Source organism: Centroberyx gerrardi, chromosome 3, assembly GCF_048128805.1.
Source record: "Centroberyx gerrardi isolate f3 chromosome 3, fCenGer3.hap1.cur.20231027, whole genome shotgun sequence".
In the NCBI taxonomy this organism is placed as follows: Eukaryota; Metazoa; Chordata; class Actinopteri; order Beryciformes; family Berycidae; genus Centroberyx; species Centroberyx gerrardi.
The window spans coordinates 3,904,398-3,920,079 of NC_135999.1; the positions used below are offsets into that span (position 1 = coordinate 3,904,398).

A 15,682-nucleotide genomic window follows, 5' to 3' on the forward strand; every position below is an offset into this window, starting at 1 on the left:
CACAGATGCTGTTATCAAAAGCAGCCGATATACTGTGGCTGAGGTTGCGTAGCTTTATCTAACGTTTTTCCTCCTCCTTACTCCTGTGATTTAACTTGTTACATGTTTGTTTTATTGTATTATTATTGAGTAGCTTAGCCATACCTTTGCTTCCCTATCTTTGCTATTTAAATAATCTTCATTGTTTTGTTATTTACTATTTAAAGTGTTATGTGCATGGTTTTATTGTATGAATATCTTTAATATTAATTATATTTTAAATCATTGAAACAAGTTGCGTGTTTTATTTGGATTTTGCAAGTGCAGGGAAAAAAAGCAAACAGGCCCTTTTTGGGCCCATGTGGAGCCACTGTGGGATGTGGGCCAAGCCCTAAGCCATCTAGCTTTGGGCTTGGTGTGGGCCTCGTGGGCATGTAGTTGCAATGAAATGATAAACTTGACAGAAGTCACAGGCCAACCCAAATGAACCATAATTTATCGACTGCGTGTCCAGTCCTCACAAAGCTTGTCTCTTTGTGTCTGTGTGCCTTCCGTAATGTTTTGTCTGTCTGTCTTTTCAAAGTGTGTTTGGACCCCGCAATCGCCGCTTGCAACTATATTTTTCCTTGTTATTGCCTCTTTTTGTGTTGCCACTGCTACTTTTATATTGTGTCACTTTTATTTCTCACACTCTTACAACTGAGCATGAGGTTTTGTTATTTGTTAATTTTATTATCATAGCAAATTAATTCAAAACAATTCAAAACATGTCCATTCTTTTAGCTGCGGTGTTTTGACATCCTGCATTACTGATGGGTGAAATTAGTCCTGTCTGAATATGAGGACTATTTGCCTTTATGGTCGTAGCAAATGAGGTAAAAAAAAAATTCAAAACATATCCATTCTTTTAGCTGCAGTGTTTTGACAAAGGTTGAGCAGGTGATGCAGTACAGTACAAACATGAGGAGTGAGGACTTCAAAACTCAGGTATGATTACTCCTGTAATATCAGCCTTACCCAAATAAGACACAATAGAAAGAGTGTAGCCAAATTCATATTACATTCTCCATGCAGTTTTGTCATTTATGATATACCTTAGTGTCAGTGACAGTGGATTTGATAACACTGTGATGCTAACCTCTTCTCTCTGATTCTTTCTTATTCTCTCATTCTTTCTCTCCTCAGTCTGATTCTCTCTGAAAACTCTCACTCTCTCTCTCTCAATTCATCCAAGTGTTTCAGTCAAAGCTGCAAGGAAAATGAACTCGTCGAATGAGTCTGCTTCCATGGACCTATACATTTTTGCCATCACGTCCAACACAATCAGCCTCGTCCTGAGTCTCCCCACCAACAGCTACGCTGTGCGGCTGATAACGACCAGAGCAGGCGGCATCCCTCTCAATCTGTCTGTTTTTGAGATCCTCTGCTGTTTCTTTTCTGTTGCCAACTTTTTCAGAAACATCTTCCCCTCACTGAAATTACTTTCATCATTTACTGGTGGTTCTTTATGTCAGTGATGCTGTTGTGCTACTTCTCAGTTCTTAAGGCTCTGAAAAAACCTCGGCCAGGGGACGGGGAAAGGGAGAGGGGTAACAACATGAAGAGAAGAGCTTTTAATATAATCTTACATGGTGTCATTTGTGGGATCTTACCTCACTTGGTGTGTTGTTATTGTTGCCGCGACGCTTAGATTCATATGACATGCGATTACTTATGAACATTTGCATGTCCATTACTGTGGCCACAGGGTTTGTCCAGCCGCTCCTCTACCTCCAAAAGACTGGGAAATTGACTTGTATAGCTACATGAGCGACTTCTGCACATGGTGAGCTTCACAGGATTATAATGGACAGGCATTCATGATAGTATGGCAGGTACATTGAAAATACCATCCATCAAATGTTTGATAGTGTTGTCACCAAAGTGAACACTGGTTCTCTGTACTTGTCACATGGCAGACAATTCATTATTGTAATATTTTTGTTGGGTTGTATTTCTTTTATCTATGCCTTTTTCTTGAATTTTTATCTTTTTATTTTTTACTATTTGTTATTCTGCCATTTTAGGAGACATTTTATAGTTGATCAATTTAATACATTCTGTTGCTTCTGTAGCTATCTCTGTCTCTGTCTTCCTTGGGGTTATAAACAACTGCTCTCCACACAAGTGAATCTGATTTTAAGTGTAGTTTTCTAAGACAAGTTCCTAGCCTCTCTAAAACTAGGTGGCGTTGTCGCAACAATGTAGTTTGCAAACCTGGCCACTTGACATACTGGTTGTAAGACTGTTGATATATTCCCATGACGGGATCAACCATTTTGACTAGACATTTTTGTGGCTGCAGTGTTAACATTCCAACTTGAAAAATGTTTATTTTCATGTCAACATTATTAATTGCCAAAGGAAACAACCGTGTGGAAGCAGACTTTCTATCCATTTTAATTCTCTACTGAATTGTAAGTCTGTGGTGAATTATAAACTTCCTGTAAACCTCTTGTCTTAGTCACATAGATGGGGATGGGGCAGAATCCTCTCTGGTGTTCATACCAGTTAAGAACACATGAAGAAATAGCTGAATATGAGAATCAGTCCAGGCTGCAGTTTGCCCTCATTTTCCAAGCATGAGGAACTGCTCATGTCAACATCTGCCCTTATACCCATAAAACCATATGGATCAACGGCTCACCAACAAACAACATACTCATAAAACCAAATGTCTGGGGTCCACTGTGACCGTCAGACTCGCTCAGAATTGGTCCAATCTTGAAAATCAGTCATGATGGCTAAATTTGTGGCTATAATCGAGCTAAAAATGTTGTAATCTGTCTCCAGTAATTCAGTAGTTCAGTAGCTTAAGTCTTATATGCAATCAGAATTATGGCCCCAAATGGCAGTGAAAGGTAACTGTTAAATATGAAATTCAATATCCAGAAATCATGTGACGAGATGTTAAACTGAATACAGTATGTTCATGTTTAATAAAGGATAGTAAAGGGTAGACAGAGGGAAAAGATCTAATGTTGATGAGTCAGCTTTCTCTGGACTGAGCGCTGATCACGGCTGTTCAGGAGACAGTTTGGATTTCACTGTTAAGTTTTGATTCATCACTTCATGTGGGCAGAGAAGTGTCAATACCTGAAACCAGAATTTCATTTGAGTAAATCGCGAGAATCTACTGTGTCTCAATTAGTGGGCCCCACTTTGTGATTTAGGCTGATAAGACAGCTGCATTTTTATATGAAAATCTTGCCTAATGTACCTTTAACCTATTGCAAAGCCATCACAATACTCCATTACACCCTATGTTCGTTGATAACAGAGGAAAAGAATGAGAAAATGCCCAGGCCAGGTCACCTCCACCCCATTGAGGTAGAAGATATCATCTGATATATTGCCTGCTGTCACTTGATACTGATATTTAGCCTCTCACCACATTGCACTGTGTGGCTGTTATTACCTCCCACTAGGTGGCACTGTTTCCCTGTCACTGCAAAACAAACATTCTCCTTTACTTTCTCATACTGGGCAGGTTTACAGTTGTTGTTTTTTACACATTTCTAATCCATGTTCTAATCTTTTTTTTTGTTTTTTGTTTTTTTGCAGGCACTGCTGCCCTTGCCCACCTAGACCATGTGCTTCTGATTTAAATCCAGATGACACAGGTAACAATTTAGATCCCAGGCTTAATTTTCAGGTATCTAGTGGGTTCATTCTTTTAGAGTGTGACCTCTTCATTCCTGTGGCCATTCAGTTTTTAAGTCCAACTTCTCAAGCCTTTCAGATATTAAGGTAGTGGCACTTCCTATGTGTATAGCAAAGAGGATAGACAAAATGTTGTGATGCCCGTCTTTATTGAAATCTACAAATCCTCATTATTCAGAGGTATAATATGACCCTGGTGTATTCCTATATATCCTAATATCTAATTTATCATATTAATTTAAATATCATTGTTAAACCAAAATCAGCGACTGTAGGCTTATCAGGTCAAACGAGAGCACAGTTGAGATTGGAAAGGGTCTTGCCTGTGCTCTTCACTTTATAGACCACCTCACATGGCAGACTCTTCTCCTCAGATCTCTTCCTGACCTTGGTGACTTTAAAGACCTCATAGGGAGGAATCAGGACCTCTCTCTCCGACTCTCCGAGCTTGGAGTACAGCGAGACATCAGCTCCAGAGCAGGTGACGATCTCAAAGCAGGACTTGTCTCCAAATCTGCCAGCGCTGGGGTACCAACCCATCGAACTGGAGGTAAAAGAACCAAACCGAATCTCCTTGTTTAGAACATTTTCTTTGCCGAAGTAGCTGTTCACTCTACGGTAGCCGGTCAGACATCGTTCTGCCTCAGGTTTGCGAGCGTTGAGCGTTTGAACAGCGTCCGTCAGGAAAAAGTGGAGGGTGTGATACCTGAACGTGGTCTTGTACTTAGATTTCTGGGTTCGAACTGCATTATTGAACTCGAGGTACACTTTCGGCTTGTCGAGGGTGTAAACATAAATAGCCATAACCCGTTGTTTTCCTAGTGCGGTGGAAGGCCTTTTCCCCCTTTTCTTCCATTTTTTGTTGTAGTATTTCTCCGCTTCGCCCCAGGCCTGTGTGAAATTTCTGTCTTTGTTTTTTTCATTCTCCAGGTATTCTTTTTTCACGCGGGTTTCCATTTTGTCCTTGCAGCCAGTGTACATATCGTCAACAGAGTTTGGAGCCATGTCCAGTGAAAGACGACCTTTTAACGCCGGTTCAGCAGCATTCTGCGAAAATGATACACAGAATAAGAACTAATAATCTTGCTTTGGGATAACTTGACTTACAGATCATGAGCACACTGAGAAACACTAACACTACCTGTCACCGAGCACATACAGGACACACACACTACCTCTGCCATTCCTGTAGGGACTCCATAGGTCATGATGACAGCTGCCCAAACTGCCATCATTGCCATCTTCCACCAGTGTAGAAACCTGCACACATAAGACCTCTTTCAGTAAACAAGACCCTGTTGATGTGGGAATCATTATTTGATTTTGACTGATTTTTAGTGAAATTATTCGTTGACTTCCTCCAACACTGTTTAGCAATGTAAATAGGAGGCTTCTGTCAATTATTGAAAGACTAAAACAATGACGTAAAACCTGTTTGGATGGATTGAAATGGGTTTTGATGACTGGTCAATAAGTTATGACAGGCTTTTTAGAATCTTTATCCCCTTCTTTAATACATCCAATCACATGCATTTCCCAGCTGAAAATGAGGTACTAGGCTTGACAAACAGGAATTTGAATCAGGCTTATTATTGTTTTTTCAAAGAAGCACAGGGAATGTTTTAGAGAGACATTAAGGGAAGAAATAAATAAAGAAGAAAAAAAGTTAAATGACTTGCTTTTATTGACTTACCACGGTTCACAAAAACCACTGTAATACTGTTGTGAGTTGTTGGATATCTGTTAGTTGTCCTGGAACTAATGCTGGTCTGCCAACAGCTGCGGCTCATTCCAATCAGGGGTGGGACTAGGTGGTTTTTAACAGGCTCTCCAGTTCATTCAATTCATTTTGCTTTGATTGTCATGAATCATATGGGTTTGCATGCCTGGGAATAATGCAGGCAGGCAGTTGTCAATCGAACACACAAGCACAGATCCTGTACAGACCCTGTACGTGTGTTCAATACTATGCACTGAAGCACTGCGACACGGTTAAATTACTTAAATCCACTAATGTGACTTAAACCCCAAGAAGCTTGTAAGGCAGCAGAAGACGAGTTATCAGGTTACTGTTCCCCGTTACTAACACAGGAGTTTGGAGCAAATTGTGGAATGTTAAGTTTCACTTTTGCTTTCTGTGGATTGAGTTCAATGCTGCTGCTCTGCTGTCTGTGCATCTCCAAATGACAGACATAACGTGCTGTGACATCAGGCGCATTAGAAATCGATTTAGATCACTTTCTATATACTGACCAACTTTTGATTTTGTGCCTCTGTATGGCCTTTAGAAGCCATCTAACGAAGCACATCATGTCACGAAGCGACAGATGACTGCCTGACCTGAATTTGCCTTGTGATGCCCTCAGCTGCGCCATGGGAAAATACACCTAACAACAAAATGGACCCAGTGCACATCGGCAATGGCTGTTTTTTAAACAGTGTTAAAGTGTTTTACGGTGGATTTTTCCTTTAAATGTGAGACTTTTATAACAGCTCAATCATACACTCATGCATACACGTACAGTGTGTGTTTTTCAGAAAGATTATAAATTATTGAAATTGTAAATTTGCAGGAGCTGCATTTGCTGACGTCTTTTCTGTGAACTTTGGATCCATTTATCCAACCTTTAATCTGCAGTGTTGTGTACATGTGTAATGGTCTTAATCCTAAAATACTTTTGCGTGTGCCCAGTCGTTGTTGTGTGGTACTTTTAATGTTCCTTGATTTTGTTTGCTGAGTTAATGATCCATTCCTGACGCAGTACGGAGTTTCACAACCCACTTTTTTCAAAGTGGATAAAGTGTTTTCTTTTTTTAATTGAAAGTGGTAACCTAGAACGCTTCCTGGCACAATCAAACTGTGGGAAATTTCTAGAATACTTGTGGAAAAAAGTCCAGTAAAGTCAAGTTTTATGGTGTATCAAAATCCTGTGGCCCGTGTTATATATGAGCACATGCTCTGCCTCTGTAAGACCAGCATCAGGGCGTCAGAGAAGAGAAGGAGAAGTGATTCAGTCTGGTGGGCCTCACAGATGAGGCAGAAAGACGAAAAACTGTCCGTCCTCAGAGAGGCTCTGAGCGGATCAGAGAGCTGCCAGAAAAACAACAACAGCAACGAGGAGAGAAGGACAAGAGAGACAGACACTCTGGAGGAGAAGGTGAAGAAGGCGGTGGAGTGAGGAACCACCGTCGAGAGGGAGCTGAAGGAGAAGGACAGCAAGATCCAGACCCTCAGCCAAACCATCGAGGCTCTCACCGCAGAGAAGCAGAAGCTGTCCTCCGCTATCGCTGCTCTGGAGGCCCAGGCCGTCTCTGAGCACAGCTGGGAGAAGGAGAAGGAGGAACTGGAGAGACAGAGAAAGGGAGAACTTTCAATTCCCTTCTCCTCGCCCTGGACAGCCACGAGGAAAGACAAGCCAGGAGCTCCGAGGAGGACCTGGAGGACCAAATCCTCCTGGAACAGGCATCCTGCAAGGTAGTGAAGCTGAAGCTGAACCAGATCCAACAGGCTGCCGAGGAGAAAAAAAGTCCTGGACCAAGAGACCCAGACTGAAACAGCAGTGAGCAAGGTGAGTAGACACGTGCAAAAGTGTGTTTTTTAAAGGTGGGCTAGTGGGTTTGTTGTCCGAACGATTATTCGACTAGTCGATCTCAAGAAAGGCCGATATTTAAATGAGGCCGTACTGTGGATAGGCTTAAGAATAAGTTTCTTGGCTATTTTACTAATGAATAAACACGAGCTGCACGTTTTGTGAGGCAGAATGCTTATGGATTTCTTCTTAAATTAAGCTAATGAAGAAATTAAAATCTTTCTGGTCCATTTCTTGTGTTGAACATGGAGCTGCAGCCTCGCTCTAGCTTACAATTTCTGCATGATGACATATTTTAGATGAATTATGAAACTTGAATAGGGATTATATGCAACAGTTTTCCACAACTTTTATAAAATTGGTGGGATTCTGCAATTTTGGCTTCACAAAAGAAGACACTATTACTCAACAACAACAATATATTAATCATGTGTTAATCAACAACAGTAAACGCATTGGTAGGTTGATCATCTCTGGTGTCTGTGTGCTAGTTACTGATTATTATAGGATATCCTATGGTTGTTATGGGCTGTGCACTGTAATTATGGTCTGTCCTGTGACTGCTAGGTATTTGTTATTATTATGGTCTGTCCTTTGATGTCTGTGGACAAAGTTATTATGGGCTGTCCACTGATTGCCTATTGACTAGCGAATCACCTAGCAACCACCTTGTAACACCTAGTAGCAACCACTAGTAATCGCTTAGCAACCACCTAGTAACACCTTAGCAACCACTTGTAATCGCCTAGAAACCACATAGTAACACCATGGCACCTATCCACCAATCCACACACTTTTCTTTTATGTTTATTTTTCTTAGCTAAGAGTTCCTGGTAAGCAAAGACAAATTGCAGCACAATATTGTTACTAACTGAATTATTCCTTTCTGTTTCAGAAGCGCAAAGGACTGAGACAGTCTTTCAGCTATTTTAGAGGAAGAAGAGGAACGATGCTGTTTAATTCTGCGTGGGTCAGACCACACCAACCAGTCAGCCAGTGTCTCTTCCTCTTCTCCAGCCAACCAGTCAGCTAGTGCCTCCTCCTCTTCTCCATCCAGTGAGCAGTGTCTCCTCCTCTTCTCCATCCAGTCAGCTAGTGCCTCCTCCTCTTCTCCATCCAGTCAGCTAGTGCCTCCTCCTCTTCTCCATCCAGTGAGCAGTGCCTCCTCCTCTTCTCCATCCAGTCAGCTAGTGCCTCCTCCTCTTCAACCAACCAGTCAGCAATGCAGACAGACAACCAGTCAGCCAGCGTCTCATCCAAACTTCACCTCCAAAACTTCCTGTTTCACAAATGTTTGTACTGACTGCTGTGATTTACCATGATCAGATCGTGTGAGATATTTTGATAAATTTCAAGATATATAATTTCATTGACTTTTTTTAATAGGTTTAAAAATCTAAAGTTTGGAGAAAGCAGTTGTAGTTCCAGTGTGTCGGCCTGGTATCCAGCTCGTTACAAAGTTAGTTACTGTAATCACATTACTTTTTCCTGTAACAAAGTAAGGCATTACTGTTCCAGTTTTAGTAATCACATTACAGTTACTGATCTAACTGATCGGTCGTTACTTGCGTTTCATTCTTCAGATTCTTCTGCTGGTATTGTGGCTTAGCTCAACAATATTTATCAGTCCAATGAATGCAAGTAAGCCAAGCACAATCATTATAGGGTGTAACACAAAAGTAATGGAATGAGAAGAGTAACTAATTACTTTCCTCATCAAGTAATAAGTAACTAATTACTTTCCTCATCAAGTAATAAGTAAAGCAATTTATTACTTTTGAGAAAAGTTACAAGTAATGTTTAATTTATAACTTTTTCCAGTAACAACCACAACACTGACAAGGAGTTGGGTTCCTCCACCGTAACATTTTGAACTGAGTAGATGTTATTATTTAGTGTACTGATGCCTTTCTCCACATGGTTTGTCAATTCTGTTGGCTATAGTAGTAGAAAAATAATACGATGAATCAATCATTGTTCATTTTATACATTTCATCCAGAAGTGGTTTGCATTTTTTGGACCAGCAAGGCTTTGTGGACTCTAGCTCCGATAACCTCTGTTGAAAAGAGTCCGACCACCTTTATATTGAATTTTTAATTCAAATTATCATGATCCTCCTGATTGTAGTGGAGATTTTTAGTGTTCCATGGTGGTCTAAATGTTTCAGAGGGTTTTCCACTAAATATTTACATTTTTGGGAATTTTTTATGTTGTTTTTTGTGTGCGTATGTGTGTGTGTAGTGGAGCTGTCTGAACAACAAAAGCTTATATCACAACATGTGGAACTTTGCTTGCGACAGACAGAACACCCATGACATTACTCCACCTCCTGGTCCTTACAGTCTCCTTGGTGAAGCCAAAGAAAGACACTTTGTGGAGCACAAGTTAGCTAACTGGCAGACGCTGATGGTAAAGGTCCCATATCATGGAAAACAGGATTCCCCTTGCCTCTGTGATGATAAAGGAGTTGGATGGTCTATCTAAACATGGTGAAAGTATCAAAACGCACGGTCGCCAACTAAATCCACACAATCCATATTAGAAAAGCGAGCCTCTAAACGAGCCGTTTGGACTTCCGTAACTTTGTGGCGTCACAAAGGTTCGCTCATTATCATTTCTGTAAGAAATAATAGTTAATAATAAAATAATTTATATGAATGTAAATTAGTATTACAAATGTTGAGTTGCACCCATCCATTTTCAAGTGTCTTGATACTTTAAAAAGACTTTCTTAAAACCTTTTTCCTTCCCTTCTACATCTCCCCTGTATGACTGAAGTACTTTTAATAGGAGAAATCAATAAGAGATTATAGCTTTCACTGGATTGTCTTGGTCAGTGTATTTCATGGAAAGAGAAGGTGTTCCTACTATTTTGTACAACTCTTTGTATAACTGCAGTTAGAAATGGATCAAACAGAGACCCATTAATGTCAACATGACAACATATTAATGTCCTGTATCCCAAAGAAGTCAACTTTTAAGGAACTGAAAATATGGCTTAGTTTCCCATTGACAACAAATTAGAATAGAATCAGAATGTCTGTATTTGCCCATAACTGCACAGGAGTCTGACGAGGTAGCATTGGTGCTGCAATTTACATAGCACAGTACATAGTCACACACGGTAAAGCACAGCAGCGCCTCATATACAGTATAGTACAATGGCTCAGTGCAAGACATATAAACAGTAGACTACACAATTTTACAAATATACAGTACATTCAACATTCAGTCGCTATGTGCATTCAGACAGTATCGTTAAAAACTCAGTGATGGTATCATTGGTTAGAATTTTTATGTACGCCTACTACTACAGCATGAACTAACCAGAAAGATACATCGTTTTACAGGAAGTTTTTTTCACTTATTGATAAATAGCCGCACCTGATATGAATAAAAAGGTCAAAAGGTCATTGGTCATTTCATTGTGACTTTAAAACCTGCTGACATTCTTTCAGTGGAAACACCGCTAGATAATGTGTCCCAGCCTTCAAAGACACCAATAATTTCACCCTTGATAGATCCACTGCCATATTTTCCACATCCCTACAGTAACTATGAGCAGCAGCAGTCCGCCCAGCACCGCAGCAACAAAACAGTTCTGCTTGCGTTTTATAAGGACGAAAGAGCTTACAAGCAACAGAATAATGCATGCTGATGTAATCGCATAACTGAATATAGGCCAGCCTCCTGAAACATCTCCGAAATATGTTTTCAATTTGCTTTCTTTTTTTTGATGTAATTTACAATTTAAATCGCTCCTTGGTATTTTGGTGCTCTGTAGTTTGTAGACCACGTCGCACCACTGGTTATCTGTCAGGACATCTGTGATTCTGAAAGCCTCGTAGGGAGGAATCAGCACCTGTCCCTCTTGGTCTATGGCAGAGTAATATGTTACCTCAGCACCAAAACACGTATAGATCTCAAAGCAAGAAACATCCCCAAAGAAACCGAATGAGTCCTTGCTCGAAGCCGTCAAGGTGAAAGCGCCGAAACGCATCTCTTTGTGGACGACATTCTGATTAAAGTGTCTCCCGGTTCTGTGATAGGTGGTTCTGCAGGATGTTTGATTTCGCCGCAGAACTTGAACGGCATCGGTCAGGTAGAAGTAGTAATAGTGGTACTTAAATCTGTATGGCCTGTACTCGTGTTTCCCCGTTTTCACCGCTTTGCTGAACTCTTGTTGGATTCCTTTGATTTTAACATCTGTGTGCATGTATATAACCGTGGCATGGTCTTCTCCCAAGTCCTTGTGCGCAGGCTTCTTTGCTTTTTTTTCAACCAAGGCCCAAGCTACACTGAACATTTTGTTGACGTGCCACTCAAAAACGCCAAGCTGGTCAATCATAGCTGCTGCTTCAGATCGGCAACCGTCGTACATGTCATCAATGGAATCAGTTGCCATGTCCAGAGGTAATGCCTCAGTCTCACTCCTCTGCAATTAGAGGCAGGAAACAACACAGTATTAGGTGATTGAGCAGAATCAAGTCTTGCAAATATTATGGAAATCTCTTTGCAATTTCTGTTAATTATGTGCACATAAATAATATAGTAATATAATCAATTAGGGTATTGTGTGTGTGTGTGTGTGTGTGTGTGTGTGTTGTGTTTGGTGGTGCATCCTTTACGAATGCCATGTTCTGCTTAAGACTCATTTTCAATTCTTCATTAAGATGGAATTTCTATTTTGTCAATACTGTATCATGTACATTAAATCAATGCTGCTCCACATACCAATAACAAGTATACATCTTATGATATTTTTGATGCATTCAAAACAATGAACTGTCCTCCCACCTGAACGGGTTGCTCATGCCACCACAGTATGAGAAATGGGTCTCGATACAGTAGGAGCGCCACCACCAGCAACACACAAACGGTTGCCCAGTTTCTCAATGATATCTTCTTATACATTGGTCCTTTGCTGAGCTTCATATGTGAATAGGAAGGATAATTTACATCTCAGAATTAAATATGCCTCGGTAACGCAAGTTAAGAAAAACATCACGCTAATATTCTCCAACTCTTTGCATTGTATTGCTGTCCATCACACTTTGCCATTACTAGTCTATTTATATTATTTGGTTAAATAAATGCATACATAAACTGCATCCAGTACTTGCACTCTTTTTCCCCCCTGTAAACACTCATACGGTCCACCAACAATGTATGAATTCTGATATTTTTAGCTTACCTTTCTAGTGCCAGGTGCTTTCAACAGGAGCTTTATATTCCTTAGAAGTGACAAGTCACAAACAGGGACATGTTGAGAGTGCTGCTGTTCTGTCTTTTGCCTGCAAGCAAATTCCAACCAGTATTCAACTCACAAGATTTACCGGTACAACCACAAAGCACAGGCATTCCTCACCTTTGGTCAAAGCTCAAGCTATGAGATGGCTCAACGGCAAAGTTAGTGTGGATCTTATCATGCATGAGACATTTAAAAAATATTGACTGATAAGAAACCACTTTGAACGAAACAAAAGATGCTGAAGTTGTGCTCTCGTTCCATATCCTCTTTTGCTGTGTGTGTGTTTGTGTGTGTGTGAGACAGAGAGAGAGGAGGGCAAACATACTGCCATCTGTAAATGAAAGCTTTGTCATGCTGTCATTTCACTGTTTGCATTTGAATTAAGAGGGAGGAACCATGTGTGGTCACACTGGTAAATCCTGTTTGGCAGAGAAGCTTGCAAACAACAGAAAGTCATCTTGAGTACACACACACACACACACACACACACACACAGTAAATGACAGATTAAAACAGAAGAAATCTTCACTTCTGAAAAGAGGCCTTCTCTGACAATCCATCCTCAGTCAAAGGAGAAACATCCTCCTGGCATGGAACATAACTTATAGCGATCATAGTGCTGCTTATGACCTGGTAAGTTACATAAAGCAACCCAAAAATATAAAATTATTTTCAAAACTGCTGAACTACACATGAAGGACTGTAATGTTTTACCAGACTGTAATGTACTATCATACCATGTCATTTTCCTACCTATCCTAATTTGGATTTACAGTACAGTTAGTCAACAACCAGAACAACTTTAACCTGGGTTAGGGTTAGTTTACATTTGTTTACATTTACATCAACCAACAGTTTGATGTGCTATCACAAATTTAACAGGGAGAATCACAAACCTTTTCATTTTCTAAAACTGTAATTATTAATTTGACGACACTGTGGTACATATTTGTTACACGGCCCATTTCCTCTGTTTCAGATGCAGTATGCCTTGCTGGGAGAGGCAAACATGCCAGAAGAAAACCTTTTCTACATGTGCCATCACCTCTCTTGTTCTTCTGGTGGGATCGCTGGTGTTCGGTGTCATATTTCTAACATTTAGCTGGCATGATACTGCTGAAAAGGTATTTAACACTACAGAACCTTTAAAATTTGGCAAAAAAATGAATAAAATAAGAAAAAATTTATCTTTCTTGAACTTTTGATTGACCAGGTAAACAGTAAAGGTTTATGGCTTTTAATAAAATAAAATCTAGGTGGACTAATCCATCTTATTGAAAAGGAGTCATATTCTGATCAGAAACTACACTGGATCTAAAAATAAATCATGTTATCTAACAGACATACACTGAATGCACCAAATTTTAGGGACACATACTCTTTTCATGAAGTACACTGATGTGGTGAATTCAGGTAAAAGGCATCATCCCTTATTGATTTCCCCTATTAAATCTCTACCAATCACAAAGTAGGAGATGTAGATAAAGAGAAGCAGACGAGTTACAGAAGGATTCTGAAGCTTTGAAACAACTGTGGATTGTGCAAAAGAGGCTGCAGCTCATATCAGGAAGACGTCCCTAATGTTTTGTACATTCAGTGTGTATCGCCGTCTACTGGAGAAACTGTGTCTTCTTGTTTCAGAATGACATTCAAGACATGACCCATGATGACCCCGGTGACAGCATGTATGATGACTGCGTACCCAAACCAACAGTTGTGGCTGATAAACACATGACGCAGAAGTGGGATAGGATAAACTTAAGTCAATCCTGGGATGATGCAGAGCAAAAAGCTCAGGAGCCGGCACACACGTACATGAGGAAAAAACATTCGATTGCTATATACATGTACACAAATGCCACACTACTCCCTGTCAACCAAGACTACAAGACTGCGGCTAGACCAGGAGAAAGAACTGTTGATACGGAAACATCCGATCACCGCTCCCTTTACTTTTACCTGAGTGAAGCCATTCAGATTCTGAAACATAGTCAAGTGTCATGTCTTAATGCATACTACAGAACAGAGGCGTTTTTAAATCTGAATATCTCTAACAAGCAGATGCGCTTCAGCACCTTCATATTAAGCTCTCTCAACCGGAATATAAACTCTTTGAGAAGCGTTTGTTGTTTTGAGATTTATACATGTTTCGGTGCTGAGATAACACAGTACTCAGCCTTGCAACAAGACGGCCAGGTGCTGATTCCTCCCTATGAGGTTTTCACAGTCACCGGCATTCAGACAGATGCACAGTGGTGTAAAGTAGCCTACAGACTGAGGAGTAATCTGAACTGTGTTTACGATAGAGGGAGCGATACGTTGCATCCAATATCTGCATCACCAACGGATTCGTTTTGGCCTATTATCATCATCAGTAGTATCATTGTTGCCTCTTTGCTGCTGCTCTTTGTCATTGTGAAGGTGTTAGGAAAGTGCAAGCAAATCGCTGTTTACAGTGTTTCACCCATACATAATGACACTTACAGTTCTGGAGTCGTGATTTAGAGGGTAGGGTTTAGGTGTAAGTAGAGCTTGTCTTATAAACTCAAAGCATATACAGCTTTCAATTTTTTTCAAATTTTTTTTAAATGAAAAGGGGGAAAAACATTACATACTAGCAATGTATCCTATTGGGATTTTTTGGTGATTTCGTCACTTTCCAGCTGATAATGTTGTAGCTACATTCTATGGTCGCAAATGTATTACCTCTGCTCCCTGTTTTGGACTAATCAACTCGCCATATTGTAGTATGGTGCTCTGGTAGTCAATACATAACTTTACCTGTTGGTCCCCTCCAGTGACAAAGGCTAGATGTTCAGGTCAACTACAGATTATGGACAAACCCAATGAGACAGCAAACGCCAAACAGCACTTTGTAAAGTAATAATAATTTCCTGCTATGCTGTTGATTTACCAACCCACCTACTGTAGATGGAGATGCAGATCAAGGTGATTTTTTATCTCAAATTATTGCAATTGCGATATGATTTGCGACATTAGAGGGAAACGTATTAAAATGATTATGGTGTGATTTTTGCAGGGATCTGTACCAAACAAAGATGTTTTATTTATTATTTAATTTAAAATGGTATTTTGACACACATTTCGCCTTTAACAAATATTGCACCTCCTGCGCTTTTAAAATTGCAGTAAGCCATA

At 40.1% G+C, this 15,682-nt stretch overlaps 3 protein-coding genes across 3 annotated transcripts; 1 reads left to right on the forward strand and 2 right to left on the reverse strand.

The window, feature by feature from the left end:
* Positions 1 to 3,878: 3,878 nt before the first annotated feature.
* LOC139930204 (ecto-ADP-ribosyltransferase 5-like) lies at positions 3,879 to 4,922 on the reverse strand. The gene is made up of 2 exons (XM_071923316.2): positions 4,857 to 4,922; positions 3,879 to 4,728 (listed from the first exon to the last, which is right to left on the reverse strand). The coding sequence occupies exons 1-2, from the start codon at positions 4,920 to 4,922 to the stop codon at positions 3,967 to 3,969; spliced, it is 828 nt and encodes a 275-aa protein (XP_071779417.2). The 3' UTR covers positions 3,879 to 3,966.
* Positions 4,923 to 10,646: 5,724 nt separating this feature from the next.
* On the reverse strand, positions 10,647 to 12,490 carry LOC139930210 (T-cell ecto-ADP-ribosyltransferase 2-like). Its single transcript, XM_071923322.2, has 3 exons — positions 12,467 to 12,490; positions 12,070 to 12,201; positions 10,647 to 11,707 (listed from the first exon to the last, which is right to left on the reverse strand). The coding sequence occupies exons 2-3, from the start codon at positions 12,184 to 12,186 to the stop codon at positions 10,781 to 10,783; spliced, it is 1,044 nt and encodes a 347-aa protein (XP_071779423.2). The 5' UTR covers positions 12,187 to 12,201; positions 12,467 to 12,490; the 3' UTR covers positions 10,647 to 10,780.
* A 524-nt stretch (positions 12,491 to 13,014) lies between these two features.
* On the forward strand, positions 13,015 to 15,042 carry LOC139930209 (ecto-ADP-ribosyltransferase 5-like). Its single transcript, XM_071923321.2, has 3 exons — positions 13,015 to 13,156; positions 13,503 to 13,647; positions 14,165 to 15,042. Exons 2-3 carry the CDS (start codon positions 13,510 to 13,512, stop codon positions 15,026 to 15,028), a joined length of 1,002 nt encoding a protein of 333 aa, XP_071779422.2. The 5' UTR covers positions 13,015 to 13,156; positions 13,503 to 13,509; the 3' UTR covers positions 15,029 to 15,042.
* The last annotated feature ends 640 nt before the right edge of the window (positions 15,043 to 15,682 follow it).